The 20,614-nt window shown below is 37.8% G+C and overlaps 1 protein-coding gene across 5 annotated transcripts in view; it reads left to right on the forward strand.

Moving 5' to 3' along the window:
* The window catches only part of LOC126458516 (uncharacterized), a 254,934-nt gene that overhangs the window by 80,136 nt on the left and 154,184 nt on the right, over nt 1-20,614 (forward strand). For all 5 annotated transcript variants that reach the window (XM_050095616.1, XM_050095619.1, XM_050095614.1 and 2 more), the window contains exon 9: nt 12,917-13,095. In XM_050095616.1, coding sequence (XP_049951573.1) covers nt 12,917-13,095 — 179 coding nt within the window. The remainder of the gene's footprint in view (nt 1-12,916; nt 13,096-20,614) is intronic.

Genomic DNA, 20,614 nt, shown 5'->3' on the forward strand with positions numbered 1-20,614 from the left:
TCGAGAGACCTTAGTGTCTGCAGTACAACATAAACCCTATATAAATCTTCTCACAGTGCACCAGTGTCCATGAAATGAATCTTTATTAAGAAAAGGAAAGTTGCCACTCACCATGTAGCAGAGATCCTGAGACGCAGATGGGCACAACAGAAAGACTCCCACAATTAAAGCTTTTGGCCATGGGACCTTTGTCAACAATAGACAAAACACACACACACACACACACACACACACACACACACACACTCGACTGTGGTCTCAGGTAACTGAAACCACACTGTGAGCAGCAGCACCAGTGCATGATTGGAGTGGTGACTGGGTGGTGGGCACTTAATTGTCTGCCATCCCCAACATACTATCCCTCGCCCTCCGTGCCCCAGCCTCCTCCTACCCCCACCCAGTCGCCACTCCCGTCATGCACTGGTGCTTTTGCTCACAGTGTGGTTTCAGTTGCCTGAGACTGCAGTTTGTGTGTGTGTGTGTGTGTGTGTGTGTGTGTGTGTGTGTGTCGTCTATTGTTGACGAAGGCCGTATGGCCAAAAGCTTTGAGAGAATGTTTTTGTTGTACCTTTCTGCGGCTCAGCATCTCCGCTGTAAGGTGAGTGGCAACTTTGCTTTTCATAATATTGTTACATTCCATCCTGGATTTTGTATTGAATCTTTGTTATTGACTAAGAAACATGCATGTTTCGAGAACCCATTGCTTGAATGACAGTAAAGCATTAGTTTGATAGAATGTACTTTGAATCAGAGCATTCGGAATAGTCATTTTGTACCACCGCTTTCCTCTACAAATGACCTGGAATAGTCTACACTTATATTCAGTGGTAATTCATTTAGTTTTACAAAACCTTTTCGTCACACTTTAAGTTGTATTCATTGTTGTGTCCTCAGACCACATTATGAAGGCTTCATAATGTGTCTCATTGAGATGATTTGTCACTGAGAGACAGAGCCTTATGTAATGTGTTTGCATAATGCACAGTTTTAAAGAAGAGAGATAAATTACTTGGAATGCTCTGTTAACATGTACGTTAGAAGTGGAACAAGGCCACAAGCACATCTACTATTGGCTTCTTCTCGTAAATTCTTCTGAATAATCTAGAGAGAGATACTGGTGCATAATAGTCTTCAGTTAATGTTACACCTTCGTGGTCATTCTGTGCCGAGGTCATCTCATCCACCATCTCACGTTTTGGTTGAAAGCTGTGTTATTTCTTCTCCCTAAGAAAAATAACCATAACAAATTTTAGAATTTTATCTGTCTCCATTTCTGTTTTATGGCAATTAAAAGTTTTGAAGTTTTGTTTTTAAATTGTGATGACACAAATTGATATTTGGTAACATCTTGAAGCTAGAGTTACATTTTTCTAAAATTTATCATCCAAACTCTGAGAAAATTGTTCGTTATATATCGTGTACCAGATAAAAAGAGTATGCTTATAATTTTGTATTTCATTTTGTGAAAAACATGGTTCGCCATCACAGACAGTATTACAAGAAGTTAAAGAGATAATTCCTAATTTTTTCCAAAATAATTCTCATTACAGGACTGTTCCTTACGAAAATAAAATTAATGGATCAAAATATCCACGGGTGTGCTGCCGGTCTATAGTGTCCAACGGGCACAATATTTTGGCGATCATACATATCGCCATCATCAGGTGAACTGACGGACTGAGCTCCTGTGAACGTGCCGGCATGGAGATCCGTACGCTATGGCTGCTCGAGCAAACGTATAGTTGTGACGACCACGGCGGACAGAGCCATCACACCGACGTCATCTCAGACGCCGTTGCAATCTGTTCCACCGCGCGGCCGTGGCGCGGGGCGCGGACGGCGGAGGGAGCGCGCCGCGGGCGGAGGGTATTTAAATCGGCCGCCGCCGCGACCGAACCCAGTTCCCTCTGAGCAGCCATAGCGTATGGATCTCCATGCCAGCATGTTCACAGGAGCTCAGTCCGTCAGTTCACCTGATGATGGCGACATGTATGATCGCCAAAATATTGTGCCCGTTGGACACTATAGACCGGCAGCACACCCGTGAATATTTTGACTATCAAATACGCTGGGAGAAACTCAAGAATCACAAAATTAATGGAATTTTTTCTCCTTATTGTATTTTCCCTGCTATATTGGAAATGTTAAATCTTTTTTTATACAGTTACATAAAAATATTATTGTTTAGATGTTTTTGAAAATATTTTTTGTCATTTTTTTGTTGTTTTCAGTGTCATTATTATTTTTGTTAAATAATATTTTATTTGTGAAACATAAGAATTGGGTACAGGCATCATTCACATCTGAGGAAGTGGCCTGTTTTGACTGACATGACACAAGAATTAACTAACTTCTGCAGAATCAATCAATGGAGAATCCAGGATGCAGAGCTACCTGTACAGCAACACTTAACTGTGCTTTTTTTTTTTTTTTTTTTTTTTTTTTTTTTTTTTTTTTTTTTTTTACGATAGTTTTTTGGATGGAATAATGAATTATGTGTTATATTTACAGAGTTTACTTTTGAATGTGTCTGTATATCTACAGTGTCATTTATTTCACAGTTGTCTGATGTGAAATTCTAAGTATTATAGAAGTTTTATGTTAATATATCTAAAAAGTATACTGATGAAAAAATTATTTATATTTAAACCAGAATACTGATGGAAAAACAAATGTCTTTTTAGATCTGTACACAGCAGAGATGAAATTATTTATGTGGGAAGATTGTTTGAACTTACAATGGAATGGTCCAGTAACACGTGTCAAAACCTACCCTGAAATTTTTTGCACACGAAGAAGACAGTGAAAGAAATGCACTGACAAAGGTTTAGCTGCTAAGAGGCACTGCAAGTATTTTGTAAAAAATGTTGAAGTTACACATTTTTGCTGCACAAAGAACTGCTTATAAAAGCTGTTTGAACAGCCCTGCCCACCTAGTGCTCAGCTAAGTGAATCACTCACACAGTGCTGCATAGTGGAATTATCCTGAGTTCACAGACACCAATTTTAAACATATATAAAGCCTGGTTTACAATGGAACAAATGGAAACGGACACCTGCGAATGAGCATTTGCAGAAAATTCACTACCATTTGCTTGTAAATGGATAGAATCGTTTATACTAGAGGGAACGGAAGAGAACACGAGGTAGCAAATACTGCCTGTGAACACTGTGTTATTAGTTTTTAAACTCTATCTTGTTAGAGCCACAATGTGAAACTTTGCTATTCAGTGAGTATTATTTTGCATGGCGAACGCACTGTTCTTGACGGAGTATGCAAAATGGCACAGGGAAGGGAGAATTTTAAGGCTCTCATTTTGTATGGAAGTGTGACATGCGTGGAGATCGTGCACTTTACATGGAATTGCATCTGCATCTCTCCTTTTCTTGTAAGTTGGCTGTATGTATGAATGTTGTACATTTGACTATCAGAGAAACAATTCTTTGTTTATTTCCTGTAGTTGTCACAAAAATGCGAAGTGTCTACTGAACAACAAAAACAAACATTTTTCTTGTACCAGGCACACCTGCCAAAAGAAAAATTGATGCAGTCAGGCACTTCGCAGTAACCACTAATTTTATTTAGACAGAGCTGGGATGGATTCAGAAATGGTTCCAGCTGTTGTTCTGCATATTGTGCTGCATGCCATGCATACTTGATCAAATTCGTAAAGTGTGGCAAAGAAAATGACTGGAGCTTAAGAATACTGTTTCGCTGTTGTCTGACAATTTCCTGAAAAATGCTTTCCACTTTCGAAAAAATCCTTTATCGAGAGGTTGAATCGCACTAGTAGTTGCAGGCAAAATCCAAATTACATCTACAAATTTTTCGTCATCTGCTGCAAAAACAGAGGCGTTTTTTGAGTCCAGACCATGAGTGGAACAAAAGCAATGAATTAGTTTCTGCAGCTGGTAGGAATACGTTTCAAACAAAATGTTGAAACTTATTCTTTTCGATTTTTCCAGATTTTGATATGTCGATTAAAAGATTTTTGCAACTAAATAGTACATTTTTATTTTTGGTTCTAATTTGCCTTGTGGCTCTTGAAGACAGATATACATCTGCAGAAACAGTAAACCACTCATACTTATCACTGGCATAATAAAGTGTGGTGTGCACACAGTTCTTTCACAAAGCCTGACTGATCAGTGTTGTAAGCAGCAGTTGCAGGGATAACAGCAAGTTTCGTCTTTACATCAGCTATGAATTTCTCTATGGCATTGTCTGTCACTGGCAGCTGCTCTACACATTTACGTGACATAAACTTAGTAATTTTGTGACTTCGTATTCTTTACGATTTCTGGAACCTGCGTAGCAGGTCAACAAAGCCTGGAAATTAGCAATGTTCATGTGAGATGCAATTTGGAGGGCCCTGTACTGCCGACCTCAGCTGTGTTTGTATCTAGTTGCGCCTGCGCAGTTGTCAAAGTGCCAGTAGGGGATATACATTTCTACTGTTGCCTGGCACGCTACAAATTTGACAATTTTCAGCCTTCTTCTTCTTCTTCTTCTCTCTCTCTCTCTCTCTCTCTCTCTCTCTCTCTCTCTCTCTCTCTCTCTCTCTTTTTAATTCTTGCAGTGTCTCTTTGCAGCTAAAACTTTGACAGTGAATTTCTTTCATTGTGTTCTTCCTGTGTGGAAAAAAAAGGGGGGGGGTTAGGTTTCCACATGTCTTATAGAACCATTCCCTTGTTAGAGTTTGTAAGAAGATATATTAGAATTTTCCATAATGAGAGAGAAGTCCAGTGATAAGTACACAGACTGCATCTCGCCTAACAAGCTGTATTCAAAAGAGAACTACATAAAATTTAAGTAATTTATATGAAGAAGGAATCAGTTGGAATTACAAACAGGAAAAGAGGGTGGTGATGTTGGGATAATTTGTCTTCATCTTAAAAGTTTATTAATAAATAGGAATTTCTACAAAAAGTTGTAATCCCTACCAAAAAAATGTTGTAATCTGTACAAAAACATAAGTGTAGTCACTGTACGTAAAAGCCAAGTCGTAAATCTAAAACCAGCAGAAATGTTAGATGTATCTTGTCATAAAACATTGTATGATAGCAATGATGTTAGTGATACTGATAAATACGTTGAGCAAACTGACAAAGCAGACATGACAGAATTACGAAAAGTAGTAGTATTAAAGACTTCAAATGTTACTTTCGCAGACATAGAGTGCTTACCTGTGAAATGACGTATATATAATGCCTGGGTATGCAAAAGTTAAAACTTCAAAAATTGAGAAAAGTGTAAAAAAGAAAATGGAAAATTGTTTTAGACATTGAAGTTTCAGAAAAGAAACTACGTTGGAAAAGATGGTAGATGAAAAGCTGCTGATATGGGCTTTGTTGTTGATAACATATAGAATTGTTAACATCAAGCTACACACATCAAACAAATTCAGTTGCTAGCTATCCCCATGTCATGATCTGCTTTCAGAACCAAACCACAGAAGAGAGAAAAAACTGAAATGTAACATAATTGACTCAGTAATAAATTTTTACTAAAATGATGGACATACATGAAAAATGTGGTAAGCACAAGGAAAAAACAGTTGTCAGAAATTTATTGATTTTAGTCCATGTATGCAAAATTTATTCAAATTTTAACAACGAATATCCAGGAACCAAAATAGGTTTTTAAAATTTGCTCATTTTACATGAAATGATGTGTTTTAGCAGGTGATTATGGTACCCACTCAGACGTGTTCATCATTCATCAGCACATAATTTTACTAATGAACTTAGCATCATTTGAAGAAAATTACAAATATTTTGTAAAAATGCTAGTATGTGAAAACCTGCCATCTGCATGCATGTCATGGCATTGCAATGAATACTCTTATTAAGAATCACTGTTATGTTTCCCGGAAGAAAATTTTGAAAACTGCAGTGAAGGTGAATGATTTTCATCAGTAGATTTCAGCTGACTGAACAGATGATCCCATGTGCTGTAAATGTTGTTGACTTTATTGAGGATGTTTCATAAATGTTGCTGGCTTTATCGAGGGTCTTTCATCTAAATGGAAAAAAACTTGTTGCGCATCCTTATTTTGCCAAGCTGATTTAAGATTCATTCTAGAAACATTCCACCATGTTGTGGCTAAGCCATGTCTCCTCAGTGTCCCTTCTTCCTGGAGTGAAGGTCCCGCAAGCTGTGCTGGAGAACCTTTGTGAAGTTTGGAAGGTAGGAGATAACATACTGGCGGAAATAAAGCTGTGAGGGCAGATTGTGGATCGTACTTGAATTGCTCAGTTGGTAGAGTATTTGTCCACAAAAGGCAAAGGTCCCAGGTTTGAGTACCATCCCAGTGCACAGATTTTATTTTCCAGGAAGTCTGAAATCGTCACACGCTCTGCTGCAGAGTGAGATTTCATTCTACTCTCAGTCTTGTTTAAGTACCTGTCGACACCTCAATGTATTAACTATTTGATGAGTTGTTATCTATACTTATTATTTGTTTACAGTTTATGGACATAATTGCTTTGGACTTTTTACAAGTTTGTGTGCATTCATTTTTTTAAGACAAACATTGTGAATAAAATGAGAATTTTCTAAGACATTACATTATATTATTGACAAAGAAACTTTTACTTATAGTTGCTGAAATCAACATGCTCCAAAGCAAGGCTCTTTTCTTTCAGGTCCGTTTTGTTGAATCATGTTTAACTTTGTAATTTACCTGTTACTGAAAAGATTTCTTATTGTGGCTTACAACTCAATGATTTTCTTGTTGATTTCAGGAAATTTTGAATGTAGCAGAACTGTTAAGATTTCACCCTTTCTGTTACAGAGGGAAATATTCGATAATGCAGAAAAACAAACAATAATTCTTAGTTTTGATGTTGTAGCAAACCACTCAGGTGATTAAGGAGAAACCACTCTTTGAAATTGCAGTTATTTAATCTTACTTAGTTTTGCAGCAGTGTGTTATTTTCTTGCAATACTTCCGGCATAGCTGTAGAGTATTGTCCATTTGAATATTGTGATAGGTATTTTAATACATTGTCAGTGACTCCTTTGTCAAGTCACACTGAATTGCTTAGATCATAATCTAGAATCAGGTCATCTTCACTTTTTATAACATTGGATGATCTGTCAGTTACATTGATTTACAGTGAATTTTAATGACAATTTTGAAATCATTGCTCAGTTTATTCTGAAGGTGTTAATGTAGTTTTCAGAAATAGAATGTTGATTTCTGTACTCCAGTCAAAACACCAAAAGGGAAAGATATTTTCCTCATATTACCAGCCAATATTAGCTGACAAATCCAGTTTTTCACCTTGCAAGGAGATTAGGGTGATTGTAAAATACATATGGACCATAAATTCTTGAAAATAAATTTTTGAGGTTATTCACTCTGTCAGAATTAGGCTGAGCAGCATTTTTCACGTGTCTGAGGAGCACAGATAATTAATTTATTGATGCAAAGAACCCTTTCTGGTCGAGGAGGAGGCTGGTTTTCTTCCCTACTTGCCCATCCAAACAAATTACAAAGGGCATCTTTCCTGAACTTTGAGTTTTACAGCATACAATGTTAAGAGTGTACTTTCTGACTCAATTATACCTTGCCATTTGTTCTGTGTCAAGAGTTATGGCATGTAGCAAAGCTGCCGTACACAGTAAGCGATTTAAAGACTACACAAGATTGTATAAAATAAAACGATTTGGTACCAGACTACACCACAGGCTATGAGGTACAAATGAACAAGAAAGTGTAGAACACTATCGACGGAAGGGTTGTTTGTAGTAATACTGGTGCAACTGTCTATTAATGGCTCAAGATGCGAGGTTAGGTGACAGATACTCATATAGAAAGCCAGACTACATATTTTGATGAGCTCACTAGTCCTCCTCAAAACTTTCAGGAGTAACCCTGCTAAAAAGAAAATAGAGGGAAGAGATATACAAAAATTGGAAAGGATGAAAGAAAAACATGTTCAGTGCAAAGAAAGAAAGAAAAAGAGAGGTAGAAAGATTAGAAGGTAAGGAAAAATGATTAATTTTAAAAGGTGTTTCAGGTACTGGACCTGTGGGGTGTAAGAGACAAAATTAATAAAGAAATGTAGGACAAATAATAGGAGAGAATTTTAATAAAGCTAGAATGTACGATGTGATCCAAACCAGGAGCAAAATGCGAGAGGGAAATTACCAGCATGTGGTCTGGGTGATGTAACTGTACATGCTGTCTGCCTTTATTCATTTGTTCATATGAAAACTTCTTAACTGTTCCGCAAATTTAAAGGGCTGGATGTTATTTTTATGTTGATTGATATACAGTGTTGCCTAGGTCTCCACAAGTGCTCACATGAATATCATTGTATGAAGCTAAGTTTTACCAGTAATATTTACTACACTACTGGCCATTAAAATTGCTACAACACGAAGATGACGTGCTACAGACGTGAAATTTAACCGACAGGAAGAAGATGCTGTGATATGCAAATGATTAGCTTTTCAGAGCATTCACACAAGGTTGGCGCCTGTGGCGACACCTACAACATGCTGACATGAGGAAAGTTTCCAACCGATTTCTCATACACAAACAGCAGTTGACCGGCGTTTCCTGGTGAGGTGAAACGTTGTTGTGATGTCTCGTGTAAGGAGGAGAAATGCGTACCATAACGTTTCCGACTTTTATAAAGGTCAGATTGTAGGCTATCGCGATTGTGGTTTATCGTATCATGACATTGCTGCTCGCGTTGGTCGAGATCCATTGACTGTTAGCAGAATATGGGATCTGCGGGTTCAGGAGGGTAATATGGAACGCCATGCTGGATCCCAACGGCCTCGTATCACTAGCAGTCGAGATGACAGGCATCTTATCCGCATTGCTGTAATGGATCATGCAGCCATGTCTTGATCCCTGACTCAACAGATGGGGATGTTTGCAAGACAACAACTATCTCCACAAACAGTTCAACGACGTTTGCAGCAGCATGGACTATCAGCTCGGAGACCACGGCTGCGGTTACCCTTGACGCTGCATCACAGACAGGAGCGCCTGCGATGGTGTACTCAACGACAAACCTGGGCAAAACGTCATTTTTTCGGATGAATCCAGGTTCTGTTTACAGCATCATGATGGTCGCAGCCAGGTTTGGCGACATCGCGGTGAATGCACATTGGAAGTGTGTATTCATCATCGCCATACTGGCGTATCACCCAGCGTGATGGTATGGGGTGCCGTTGGTTACGTGTCTCGGTCACCTCTTGTTTGCATTGATGGCACTTTGAACAGTGGACTTTACATTTCAGTTGTATTACGACCCGTGGCTCCACCCTTCATTCGATCCCTGCGAAACCCTACATTTCAGCAGGATAATGCACGACCACATGTTGCAGGTCCTGTTCGACTGCTTCCCTGGCCAGCACATTCTCCAGATCTCTCACCAATTGAAAACGTCTGGTCAATAGTGGCCGAGCAACTGGCTCATCACAATACACCAGCCACTACTCTTGATGAACTGTGGTATCGTGTTGAAGCTGCATGGGCAGCTGTACCTGTACACGCCATCCAAGCTCTGTTTGACTCAATGCCCAGGCGTATCAAGGCCGTTATTACGGCCAGAGGTGGTTGTTCTGAGAACTGATTTCTCAGGATCTATGCACCCAAATTGCATGAAAATGTAATCACATGTCAGTTCTAGTATAATATATTTGTCCAATGAGTACCCGTTTATCATCTGCAATTCTTCTTGGTGTAGCAATTTTAATGGCCAATAGTGTAAATATGTAGGGTGTTTTCTAGCACACAGTTCAGATGATGTAACTGCACAGGCTGGCTGTCTGTAATCATTTTCGTATGAAAACTTCTTAACCAATGTTCAGATTTGGAGGTGTGGAAGATATTTGTATATTGTTTGCTACGTAATGTTGCATGGGTTCCGCACTTGCTCATGTGAATAGTCCTACACTTGTACATAGTTAAATTTGACCTGTGATGTTTCCTAAATATGTAGGAAATTTTACAATAGGGTTGAAGACAGACATTTCACAAGGATGTTGCTCTGTGGGAAGCAAAATATCATGGCTTTATATTGGCTGAGAAGTTAGGGATTCTCTGGCAAGACACCATAGGAATACATGAAGAATACTCTATAGAATATGTTTGCTAATACTGGCTACAAAGTTCAATGATTTTTTTCATATTTTAGTGATAGTGCCAATTGTGTGTGTATTTTTGCCTGCTGCATGTAAAAGTTACCATGAAATTCTCAAATTGCTTTGCTTTTTGAAGATATAATTGTAGTTATTAACTAATTATTGGCAAAAATTATTCTACAGTGTATATCCTGCTGTAATGTGTGCAACAAAAATTGTCCAACGTACTGTTTCCAGCACTCTGGTAACATTTATTGAGAGTTCAGATCTGTTGGTGCTACTTTGGCAAGATTTGTAGGATTGATGTTATAATGCTAATGGAGGAAATTAATTTTCAGACATTTTACATTCCATTCTTTGATAAGTTTTCAGCATAGTCTCCAAAAGTTATTATCTATTGCCAAGGAAAGTTTCCAGCCTTGACTAGAAAGAAGCCAATGCTTCTTTTTCTTAACTCTACAAACTTTTTTAAAATTGTGCATGTTTCACCAGATTTCATATATATGAGGGCACAGAAATGTGCGGTACTAGATTTTTATTTCACTGAGTCAGGGGATGTCTGAAAAAGATACATAAATTATTGTCTTCAAAAATATTTCGCGTAAACACATACGTAATTTGTAGCAGTGGTAGGCATGTTTTGAATGGCCCTGTTAATGAACCTAATAAATGATTTCTGACACCTAGCACAGATTGTTGTCTCAAAGACCATAGCCACTTGTAATAATGCTACGACTTCATCTAGCTAATGGTCACACAAAGGAAGCGACAGTACTTCGGATAACCTTGTTGGAGACTTAAGTAACACAGCAGCAGCTTTCAAATGAAAATTTATGCAATGAAACAGTTGTAAATTTTGATGTGATGTGTCATCTTAATTTGTGCAGCATTGTACAACCTCTATTTGTCATCACTGTATGCTGTATTTAGAGTCTTCATTAAATATCATCTGCACACAAATTGAAAACACACTCACTCGCAGCAAAGTTTGTCTTTTTTTTTTTTTTTTTTTTTTTTGAAGAAAGTCTCCAGTGCTGTTTGTTATGAAACTTGCATGTGGATACTTTCACATCATTATAAGAAGACACCAATGTTGAAGGTGTGAGCCTAGATCAGTAGTTATGTCATTTAGTTCATGTTTGGTGACTATACAGCTCTGTTGAATGTTCACTGGACACACAGGTGTCTTGTGATTTGGTTTATACAGTTTCTTTACATCATCACATTGGAATCAAGGGTGTCTGAGAAGATAGGAAGAACAAGGACAGTTATTTTTTCATTATGGGTACAGGTTGACAGTAGATGGAACACCAGTATTCTCAGCAGTCCATTTCCTCTCATTTCCATAAGCAGGGCAGTAGAATCCTGTAGAATAAACAGTCATTTGTATAGTTAATTTGTTTCCTCCACATTACAGGGGTGTCAGATCCCCTATTGTCCTTGCTTTTCCATTGTACTAGTTATGTAGTTTAGTTGCACGTTGAGAGCAGCATTTTTGTGATGCGCACAGTTTGTGATGTGCACAGTTTGTGCCAGTATCCTAACTTACAATTAAAAGGAGATATATTTTCATGATAGTGAATCCAGAAACCTCTTTTGTGGCTTAGTATTTGTAGCAAAAGCTATTCAGGTCATTAAGTCATTCACCTGACATCTTGTTTGCCAAGATCCCGAAAAGCGATCACAATGTAACATTTGAACAGTCATGTTATATACGTGTATTGCATTAACAGCAAGTAGTATAAATTATGAAGAAACATTAGACAAACTTTGCTAGAGTGCAAAATAACATGTCACCGCAATAACAATTACTCTCAAACTGAGATAATGGTATTTGTGACATTGCTGCATGAAGGGCTTACCATGTAGCCACATTTTATACCTGATGGATGTATTCATTTCGTGAGGGAACAATGAAACTATGGTATCATGTCTCTCAAGAACACAATCCAACCAAGTAAGATGAAGGCCATTTTTGGATTAAACAATAATGAAAAACTTGAGAAATGTTGTTTTTGAAGAAAATTCCTTTTGGGTTTTGACTAGTGAATTCCAAAACTACAGTTACATCATTGAACAGATCAAGAGGCACTAATTCACAATGATTTGCTTTTTACAATTAAGAGCCAGATGTTGGGTTTTTGTTTTATTATTTTTCTTGAGGTCACAGTAAACTGTTGAGTTTGTCAAGAACTATATATCTAAAGTGCTCTTTAGAAACCGTTGTAGTAATAATGAAAGGGAAGGTGCAGAACCCAGTTACTGCATGTCTTCAGACTGATTTTTACAAGTCCCTTATTGCTTTGTAAATGCTTTTACAAAATTTAAAAATCTCTTTGTAGCAACATGTGAGCTTTTTTGAGAAATATTTTCAGTTTGATGACCACCAATTAATGTATTTTTAAGTTTAAATGAATGGCCCAACATCAGAACGATTTCTGTTTGCTTGTTACAAACTAGTGATAATGTAATTTTTTTGATTTCCAAAAATGTGCATAATATTAATTCAGCTGGAATATTTTAGATTCCAGTACACACCTGCTGACATAATATGTAGAACTTTTCTGTATGGTGCATAACAAGTTTTTTACTTCCATCAACCATTCTAGGTTTATATACCATTTACCATATACAAATATTTTAAGCTTAAATAGACGTAAATGAAATAAACTTTTGTTACGTCGATTTGAGTGTGTGTCTGCAGTGATAGATTTCGGGGTGATGAGGATATTAATTTATTTGCATGATCCTTGTCAGTTTATTTGCAGAAATATGTAATATTTTGCCATTGCTTTTTCTCCTCAGATACTTCAAACACTAGTGAAGCTGCCAATTCCAAATAAAACAGTGTTGCAGGACAGTAAAGTCTTGTTCATGGTTCAGAAATGGTTGGAATGTGTGCGACAGTCAGGAAGTGTTAACGATACATCAAATGAAAGTGAAATGGAAGACAGTGTAACATTTGCTGTTACAAAAAAGGAGAGGTAAATATTGTGAGAACTCACATGCTTCAGTTTGTGTACATATTCATAGAGTAATGTTTTATTACGAAATTTACAGTTTTTAATATTTGTGTGTAACTGGATGTGGATACCTGCTTGATGCTTCTTTTCTTGTGTCTAACTCAAATTTTGTGATATAACTGTTAATAAATTATTACAGATCCTTTGGGTATAATGTTTATGCCATTTCCTAATGGGTTATGTAACTATATAACTAATGGTTGTATTAGTAATATTAGTTATTCTCTATTAACAGGCTTGTGAAATAATAGACTGGAGATACAGATAGATACTGTTTTGAATGGTAAATTGTAAGATGCACTCTTCAGTCAAGCTTATGCTTTTATTTAGTTCTTGTTCTATGTAATTCTCAAGATTTGAGAAATTGCTAACCCTTGTGTTGCCTTATCAGTTATGGTAATGTAAACAAATCTGCCAGTGGTTATGTTGCTACAGTTAAGCATTTGGGTAAAATTTATGGTGTAAATTCAGCTGAAAAGGTGTGCATATGCGTTCATGCCCCCCCCCCCCCCCCCCCCCACACACACACACACACAAACAGACTCTCTCTCTCTCTCTCTCTCTCTCTCTCTCTCTCTCTCTCTCTCTCTCTCTCTTATCATCATCTCAGTGTTCCAGCAGAGGTGGTGAGGTGGTGATGTGAATGACGTGTAAGTCAGAAGGCAGTATAAAGAGTAGTTTGGTGGCACATTACTGCAATCCTCTGCGCCCCATCATTGCCGAAAGAGAACTTCATTTCCTTGGTGCATTTATTGTGGGATCCTTGTTACTAGCACACATGGGCTAGCATTCATCAAGAGCCTATACTTGACATAGTGTTGTCTCCAATATCCTTTGGAGACAACACGGTGTCGAGTATAAGCTCCTAATGAAGGCTAGCCCACGTGTGCTAGTAACAAGCATCCCGCTGTAAATGCGGCAAGGAAATCAAATATTCTTTTGGCAGTGGTGGGGCCTGAGGATGGCGGAAATGTGTTGCCGAAACTAGTCATGTGATAGAATAAAGACATTCTCAAGGTACAGCTACGGTGGAATTTTTTTATGATATACTTATATTGCTTGTTAATGTAGTACTTACTGTTTTTGCGTTAAGTCAGCTAATATGAACTCTACTGTTGTAAAATAGCCAAATCCATACACACATTACCAAGAAGATTATCTTTAAATGTTCTGAATGTACCCTGAAGTGCATGGTGCAGACAGGTGCGCCAGAATGATGTTACTGGGTGGTTTATTTACAAAGGCACTGTTGTCAACCTCTCATTTCCCTTTTCTTTATATGCACAGTACTGTGCATTACAACTGTAAATGATGAGGAATCCACCAATTGTTTCTGCCAGTCTTTTGTTCCAAAAGTCATGGGGAAGGGCAGATATTTGAATGCAGATATTCTGCTATCTGCTCACGTGAAAAACAATTGTTAGAAAGTGAGGAATTTAGAAAATATTTGTTACTGTCCTTTAATCCAGAAAGTTGTGGGTTTCATTAGGTATTGTGGAATATTTGGAGGCTATAATTTTATGAGTAACTTGTTGAAGGATTGATGGGTAGAGACTTTTAGTTGCCTTGCTGGAAGCAGGCCTCACCCAACTATGGAGATATCACAATCCCATACTAGTAAAACTGCAACCATTGCCACTAAATTACAAGATCATCTTTTACTGGAATGGCTAAACCACATCCTCCATCAGAACTTTGGCTAGCTTTTACCATGTCCTGAAATCATTAATAGCTTTCCCAAATTTCTTCCCACCGTTCCCAGCGTGGTACTTCATCACCAACTCAACCTAATGGTTTGTCTGTGCCTCACTCTGTGTATCTGTGTCTGTCTGTCTCTCTGTCTATCTATCTATCTATCTATCTATCTATCTATATCCAGGCCCCCCTCCCTAACCCCTTGTACAGGGTGTTACAAAAAAGTACGGCCAAACTTTCAGGAAACATTCCTCACACACAAATAAAGAAAAGATGTTATGTGGACATGTGTCCGGATACGCTTAATTTCCATGTTAGAGCTCATTTTAGTTTCGTCAGTATGTACTGTACTTCCTCGATTGACCGCCAGTTGGCCCAATTGAAGGAAGGTAATGTTGACTTCGGTGCTTGTGTTGACATGCGACTCATTGCTCTACATTACTAGCATCAAGCACATCAGTACGTAGCATCAACAGGTTAGTGTTCATCACGAACATGGTTTTTGCAGTCAGTGCAATGTTTACAAATGTGGAATTGGCAGATGCCCATGATGTATGGATTAGCACGGGGCAATAGCCGTGGCGCGGTACATTCGTATCGAGACAGATTTCCAAAACGAAGGTGTCCCAACAGGAAGACGTTCGAAGCAATTGATCGGCGTCTTAGGGAGCACGGAACATTCCAGCCTATGACTCGCGACTGGGGAAGACCTAGAACAACGAGGACACTTGCAATGGACGAGGCAATTCTTCGTGCAGTTGTCGATAACCTTAATGTCAGTGTCAGAGAAGTTGCTGCTGTACAAGGTAACATTGACCACGTCACTGTATGGAGAGTGCTACGGGAGAACCAGTTGTTTCCGTACCACGTACAGCGTGTGCAGGCACTATCAGCAACTGATTGGCCTCCACGGGTTTACTTCTGCAAATGGTTCATCCAACAATGAGTCAGTCCTCATTTCAGTGCAAATGTTCTCTTTACGGATGAGGCTTCATTCCAATGTGATCAAATTGTAAATTTTCACAATCAACATGTGTGGGCTGACGAGAATCTGCACGCAATTGTGCAATCACGTCATCAACACAGATTTTCTATGAACGTTTGGGCAGGCATTGTTGGTGATGTGTTGATTGGGCCCCATGTTCTTCCACCTACGGTCAATGGAGCACGTTATCATGATTTCATACAGGATACTCTACCTGTGCTGCTAGAACATGTGCCTTTACAAGTACGACACAACATGTGGTTCATGCACGATGGAGCTCCTGCACATTTCAGTTGAAGTGTTCGTACGCTTCTCAACAACAGATTCGGTGACCGATGGATTGGTAGAGGCGGACCAATTCCATGGCCACCACGCTCTCCTGACCTCAACCCTCTTGACTTTCATTTATGGGAGCATTTGAAAGCTCTTGTCTACGCAACCCTGGTACCAAATGTAGAGACTCTTCGTGCTCATATTGTGGATGGCTGTGATACAATACGCCATTCTCCAGGGCTGCATCAGCGCATTGGGGATTCCATGCGACGGAGGGTGGATGCATGTATCCTCGCTAATGGAGGACATTTTGAACATTTCCTGTAACAAAATGTTTGAAGTCACACTGGTACGTTCTGTTGCTGTGTGTTTCCATTCCATGATTAATGTGATTTGAAGGGAAGTAATAAAATGAGCTCTAACATGGAAAGTAAGCTTCCGGACACATGTCCACGTAACATATTTTCTTTCTTTGTGTGTGAGGAATGTTTCCTGAAAGTTTGGCCACACCTTTTTGTAACACCCTGTATATCACAGTGCTACCCTTGCATGCATCAGGCTGACCACTCTATTGTACCATATTCGTATTCCCTTCACTTCTGTCTTGGCTCTTGCTTTGTTCTCTTCCTTCTTCATCTTAACCTCCTTCACCTGACACATCCATCATACCAATAGTGCCACAGCAGTGGGGCAGTGTAGTTCTGTTATGTATGTTTGCACACCAACTCTGAAGAAAAATTAAAGTTTGTAAGCTGGGGTATCATGTTTCAGTTCCTGTTCCACATTTTCCATCCAGTCTCTATTATACCACCCGCTTGTTTATTTTTTTGAAATTAGTGAGGGTACAGTAGTTGAAGGAAATTAATTTGACTGTCAAAAATTCAATAATACACAAGATGGTTGACCACATGAGACATACGAAAGTATTCTTCAAGAGGGAAAAAGTTATCAAATAAAAAACCTGGAATTGTATCGGACGCTGTACTGTATGGAAATAAAACTTAAGCAGAGTGAGAACTAGTAACAAGGAACCTGAAGGTATTTGAAATGTAGTATTATAAAAGGGTTTCAAAAATGTAGTCTAAGTGAATGTGGTAGAATTGGCAAAGAAAGGAACAATGGGAACGATGCCACATGTTTGTTTTCATGTTGTCAACTTCCTCGGTTTTGGATGTATAAAAACTATGTTACAGTTGACAAGGCTCTGAGCACTATGGGACTTAACATCGGAGGTCATCAGTCCCCTAGTTGACAAGGCAAAGTTTCATTAGAACAATATGCTACATATTGTACCACTTATTAGTCATTTTATAGTTTATTTCACTGGGTAATTGTTAAATTGTCATGAAATCCTGGTTCATTAATTACAATAAGTGAAAAAGTATCGGATTTATTGAACAATGACAGTCAAAAAAAGATGACAGTGAGAATGATGATAACAGTAATAATAATAATAATAATAATAACAGACATGGAACACTTCTGGAGCAACATATGGTCAAACCCGGTACAACATAACAGGCATGCACGATGGATACAAGCAGAAACAGACACATACAAGATGATACCACAAATGCCTGAAGTGATAATTTTGCAACATGAAGTCACCCAAGCAATTAATTCTACTCACAATTGGAAAGCCCCTGGAAATGATAAAATAGCAAATTTCTGGATAAAGAAGTTCACCTCAACACATTCACATCTAACTAAATTATTTAACAGCTACATCCAGACCCATACACATTCCCTGATACACTTACACACGGAATAACATATCTGAAACCTAAAGATCAAGCAGACACAGCGAACCCAGCTATATATCGCCCCATAACATGTCTACCAACAATATACAAAATATTAACTTCAGTCATTGAACAGAAATTAATGACACATACAACACACAACAAAATTATAAATGAAGAACAAAAAGGCTGTTGCAAAGGAGCACGAGGATGTAAAGAGCAACTGATAATAGATGCAGAGGTGACATATCAAGCTAAAACTAAACAAAGGTCGCTACACTACGCATACATTGATTACCAAAAAGCTTTTGAGAGTGTACCCCACTCATGGTTACTACAAATATTGGAAATATACAAAGTAGATCCTAAATTGATACAGTTCCTAAACATAGTAATGAAAAATTGAAAACCGCACTTAATATCCAAACAAATTCAAATAATATCACATCACAGCCAATACAGATTAAGCGTGGAATATACCAAGGAGACTCATTAAGTCCTTTCTGGTTCTGCCTTGCTCTGAACCCACTATCCAACATGCTAAATAATACAAATTATGGATACAATATTACTGGAACATACCCACACAAAATCACACATTTGCTATACGTGGATGATCTAAAACTACTGGCAGCAACAAATCAACAACTCAACCAATTACTAAAGAAAACAGAAGGATTCAGCAATGATATAAGTATGGCTTTTGGAACAGACAAATGTAAGAAAAATAGCATAGTCAAGGGAAAACACACTAAACAAGAAGATTACATATTGGATAACCACAGTGACTGCATAGAAGCGATGGAAAAAATGGATGCCTATAAATATCTAGGATACAGACAAAAAATAGGAATAGATAATACAAATATTAAAGAAGAACTAAAAGAAAAATATAGACAAAGACTAACAAAAATACTGAAAACAGAATTGACAGCAAGAAACAAGACAAAAGCTATAAATACTTATGCCATACCAATACTGACCTACTCATTTGGAGTAGTGAAATGGAGTAACACAGACCTAGAAGCACTCAATACACTTACACGATCACAATGCCACAAATATAGAATACGTCACATACTTTCAGCAACAGAAAGATTCACATTAAGCAGAAAGGAAGGAGGAAGGGAATTTATCGACATAAAAAACCTACATTATGGACAGGTAGACAATTTAAGAAAATTCTTTCTAGAACGAGCAGAAACTAGCAAAATACACAAGGCAATCACTCATATAAATACATCGGCTATATCACTGCAATTTCATAACCACTTCTACAACTCTTTAGATCACATAACATCAACAGATACGAAGAAAGTAAATTGGAAAAAGAAAACACTTCATGGCAAGCACCCGTATCATCTAACACAGCCACACATCGATCAAGACGCATCCAACACATGGCTAAGAAAAGGCAATATATACAGTGAGACAGAAGGATTCATGATTGCAATACATGATCAAACAATAAACACCATGTATTACAGCAAGCATATTATTAAAGATCCCAATACCACAACGGATAAATGCAGACTTTGTAAACAACAAATAGAAACAGTAGATCACATCACAAGCGGATGTACAATACTAGCAAATACAGAATACCCCAGAAGACATGACAATGTCACAAAAATAATACATCAACAGCTTGCCTTACAACATAAACTTTTAAAACAACACGTTCCTACATACAAGTATACACCACAAAATGTACTGGAGAATGATGAATACAAATTATACTGGAACAGAACCATTATAACAGATAAAACAACGCCACATAACAAACCTGACATCATACTCACCAATAAAAAGAAGAAATTAACACAACTAATCGAAATATCCATACCCAATACAACAAATATACAAAAGAAAACAGGAGAAAAAATTGAAAAATACATCCAACTGGCTGAGGGGCAAAGACATGTGGCATCAGGATAAAGTTGACATCATACCAATTATACTATCAACTACAGGAGTCATACCACACAATATCCACCAGTACATCAATGCAATACAGCTACATCCAAACATATATATACAACTACAGAAATCCGTAATTATTGATACATGTTCAATTACCCGAAAGTTTCTAAATGCAATATAACACATACCGTACAGTTAAAAGGAAGTGACGCTTGATCAAGGTCCGCGTCACTCCATTTTTAACCGGACTTAACGTCTGAGAAAGTGAAGGGGGTAATAATAATATTGGAAGACATAAGTTGCTTGGAATTTTATTTAATTTCGTATACTACGATGTTTCGGCTGCATAGCCATCTTCAAGCAAGATGCTTGACCCCATAGCTACATATGTTTCTGGTTTCAGTCATGTAATTTCATAGGTAATCTGGTTCACTGCATTTGAGAGTTGCAGCTGTGATATTCGTTACAATGCAAACAAGGTCAGAACATTATAGGACGCACAATGAAAATGGAAATGAATGACAGCCAATGCAGGCAACTTATTTCTTTCAAGTAATTTATCACGGTTGTTTACCCCGTTGAAACTAAAATAATATTTTTTCTCTTATTTAGAACCATAATATTTTTTCTCTTATTTAGAACCATTAGAAACCTCATCCAATAACTATAGTAAAACTATGAATTGATGAACCCACATTTAAGGAAATCCCACTTTTAATGAAATTTTTCATCAGTCATGGTGAAACTCCCGTAAGAACAATGTTATTTTCCCCACTTCTAACAAACTGTGCTTTAAGTAAAAGTCCTCTTGTAAGGAATAAACTTGAAATATTTTGTAAACTAAAATCCAGTTTTTATGTGA

Source organism: Schistocerca serialis, chromosome 2 (assembly GCF_023864345.2).
Source record: "Schistocerca serialis cubense isolate TAMUIC-IGC-003099 chromosome 2, iqSchSeri2.2, whole genome shotgun sequence".
Classification (NCBI taxonomy): domain Eukaryota; kingdom Metazoa; phylum Arthropoda; class Insecta; order Orthoptera; family Acrididae; genus Schistocerca; species Schistocerca serialis.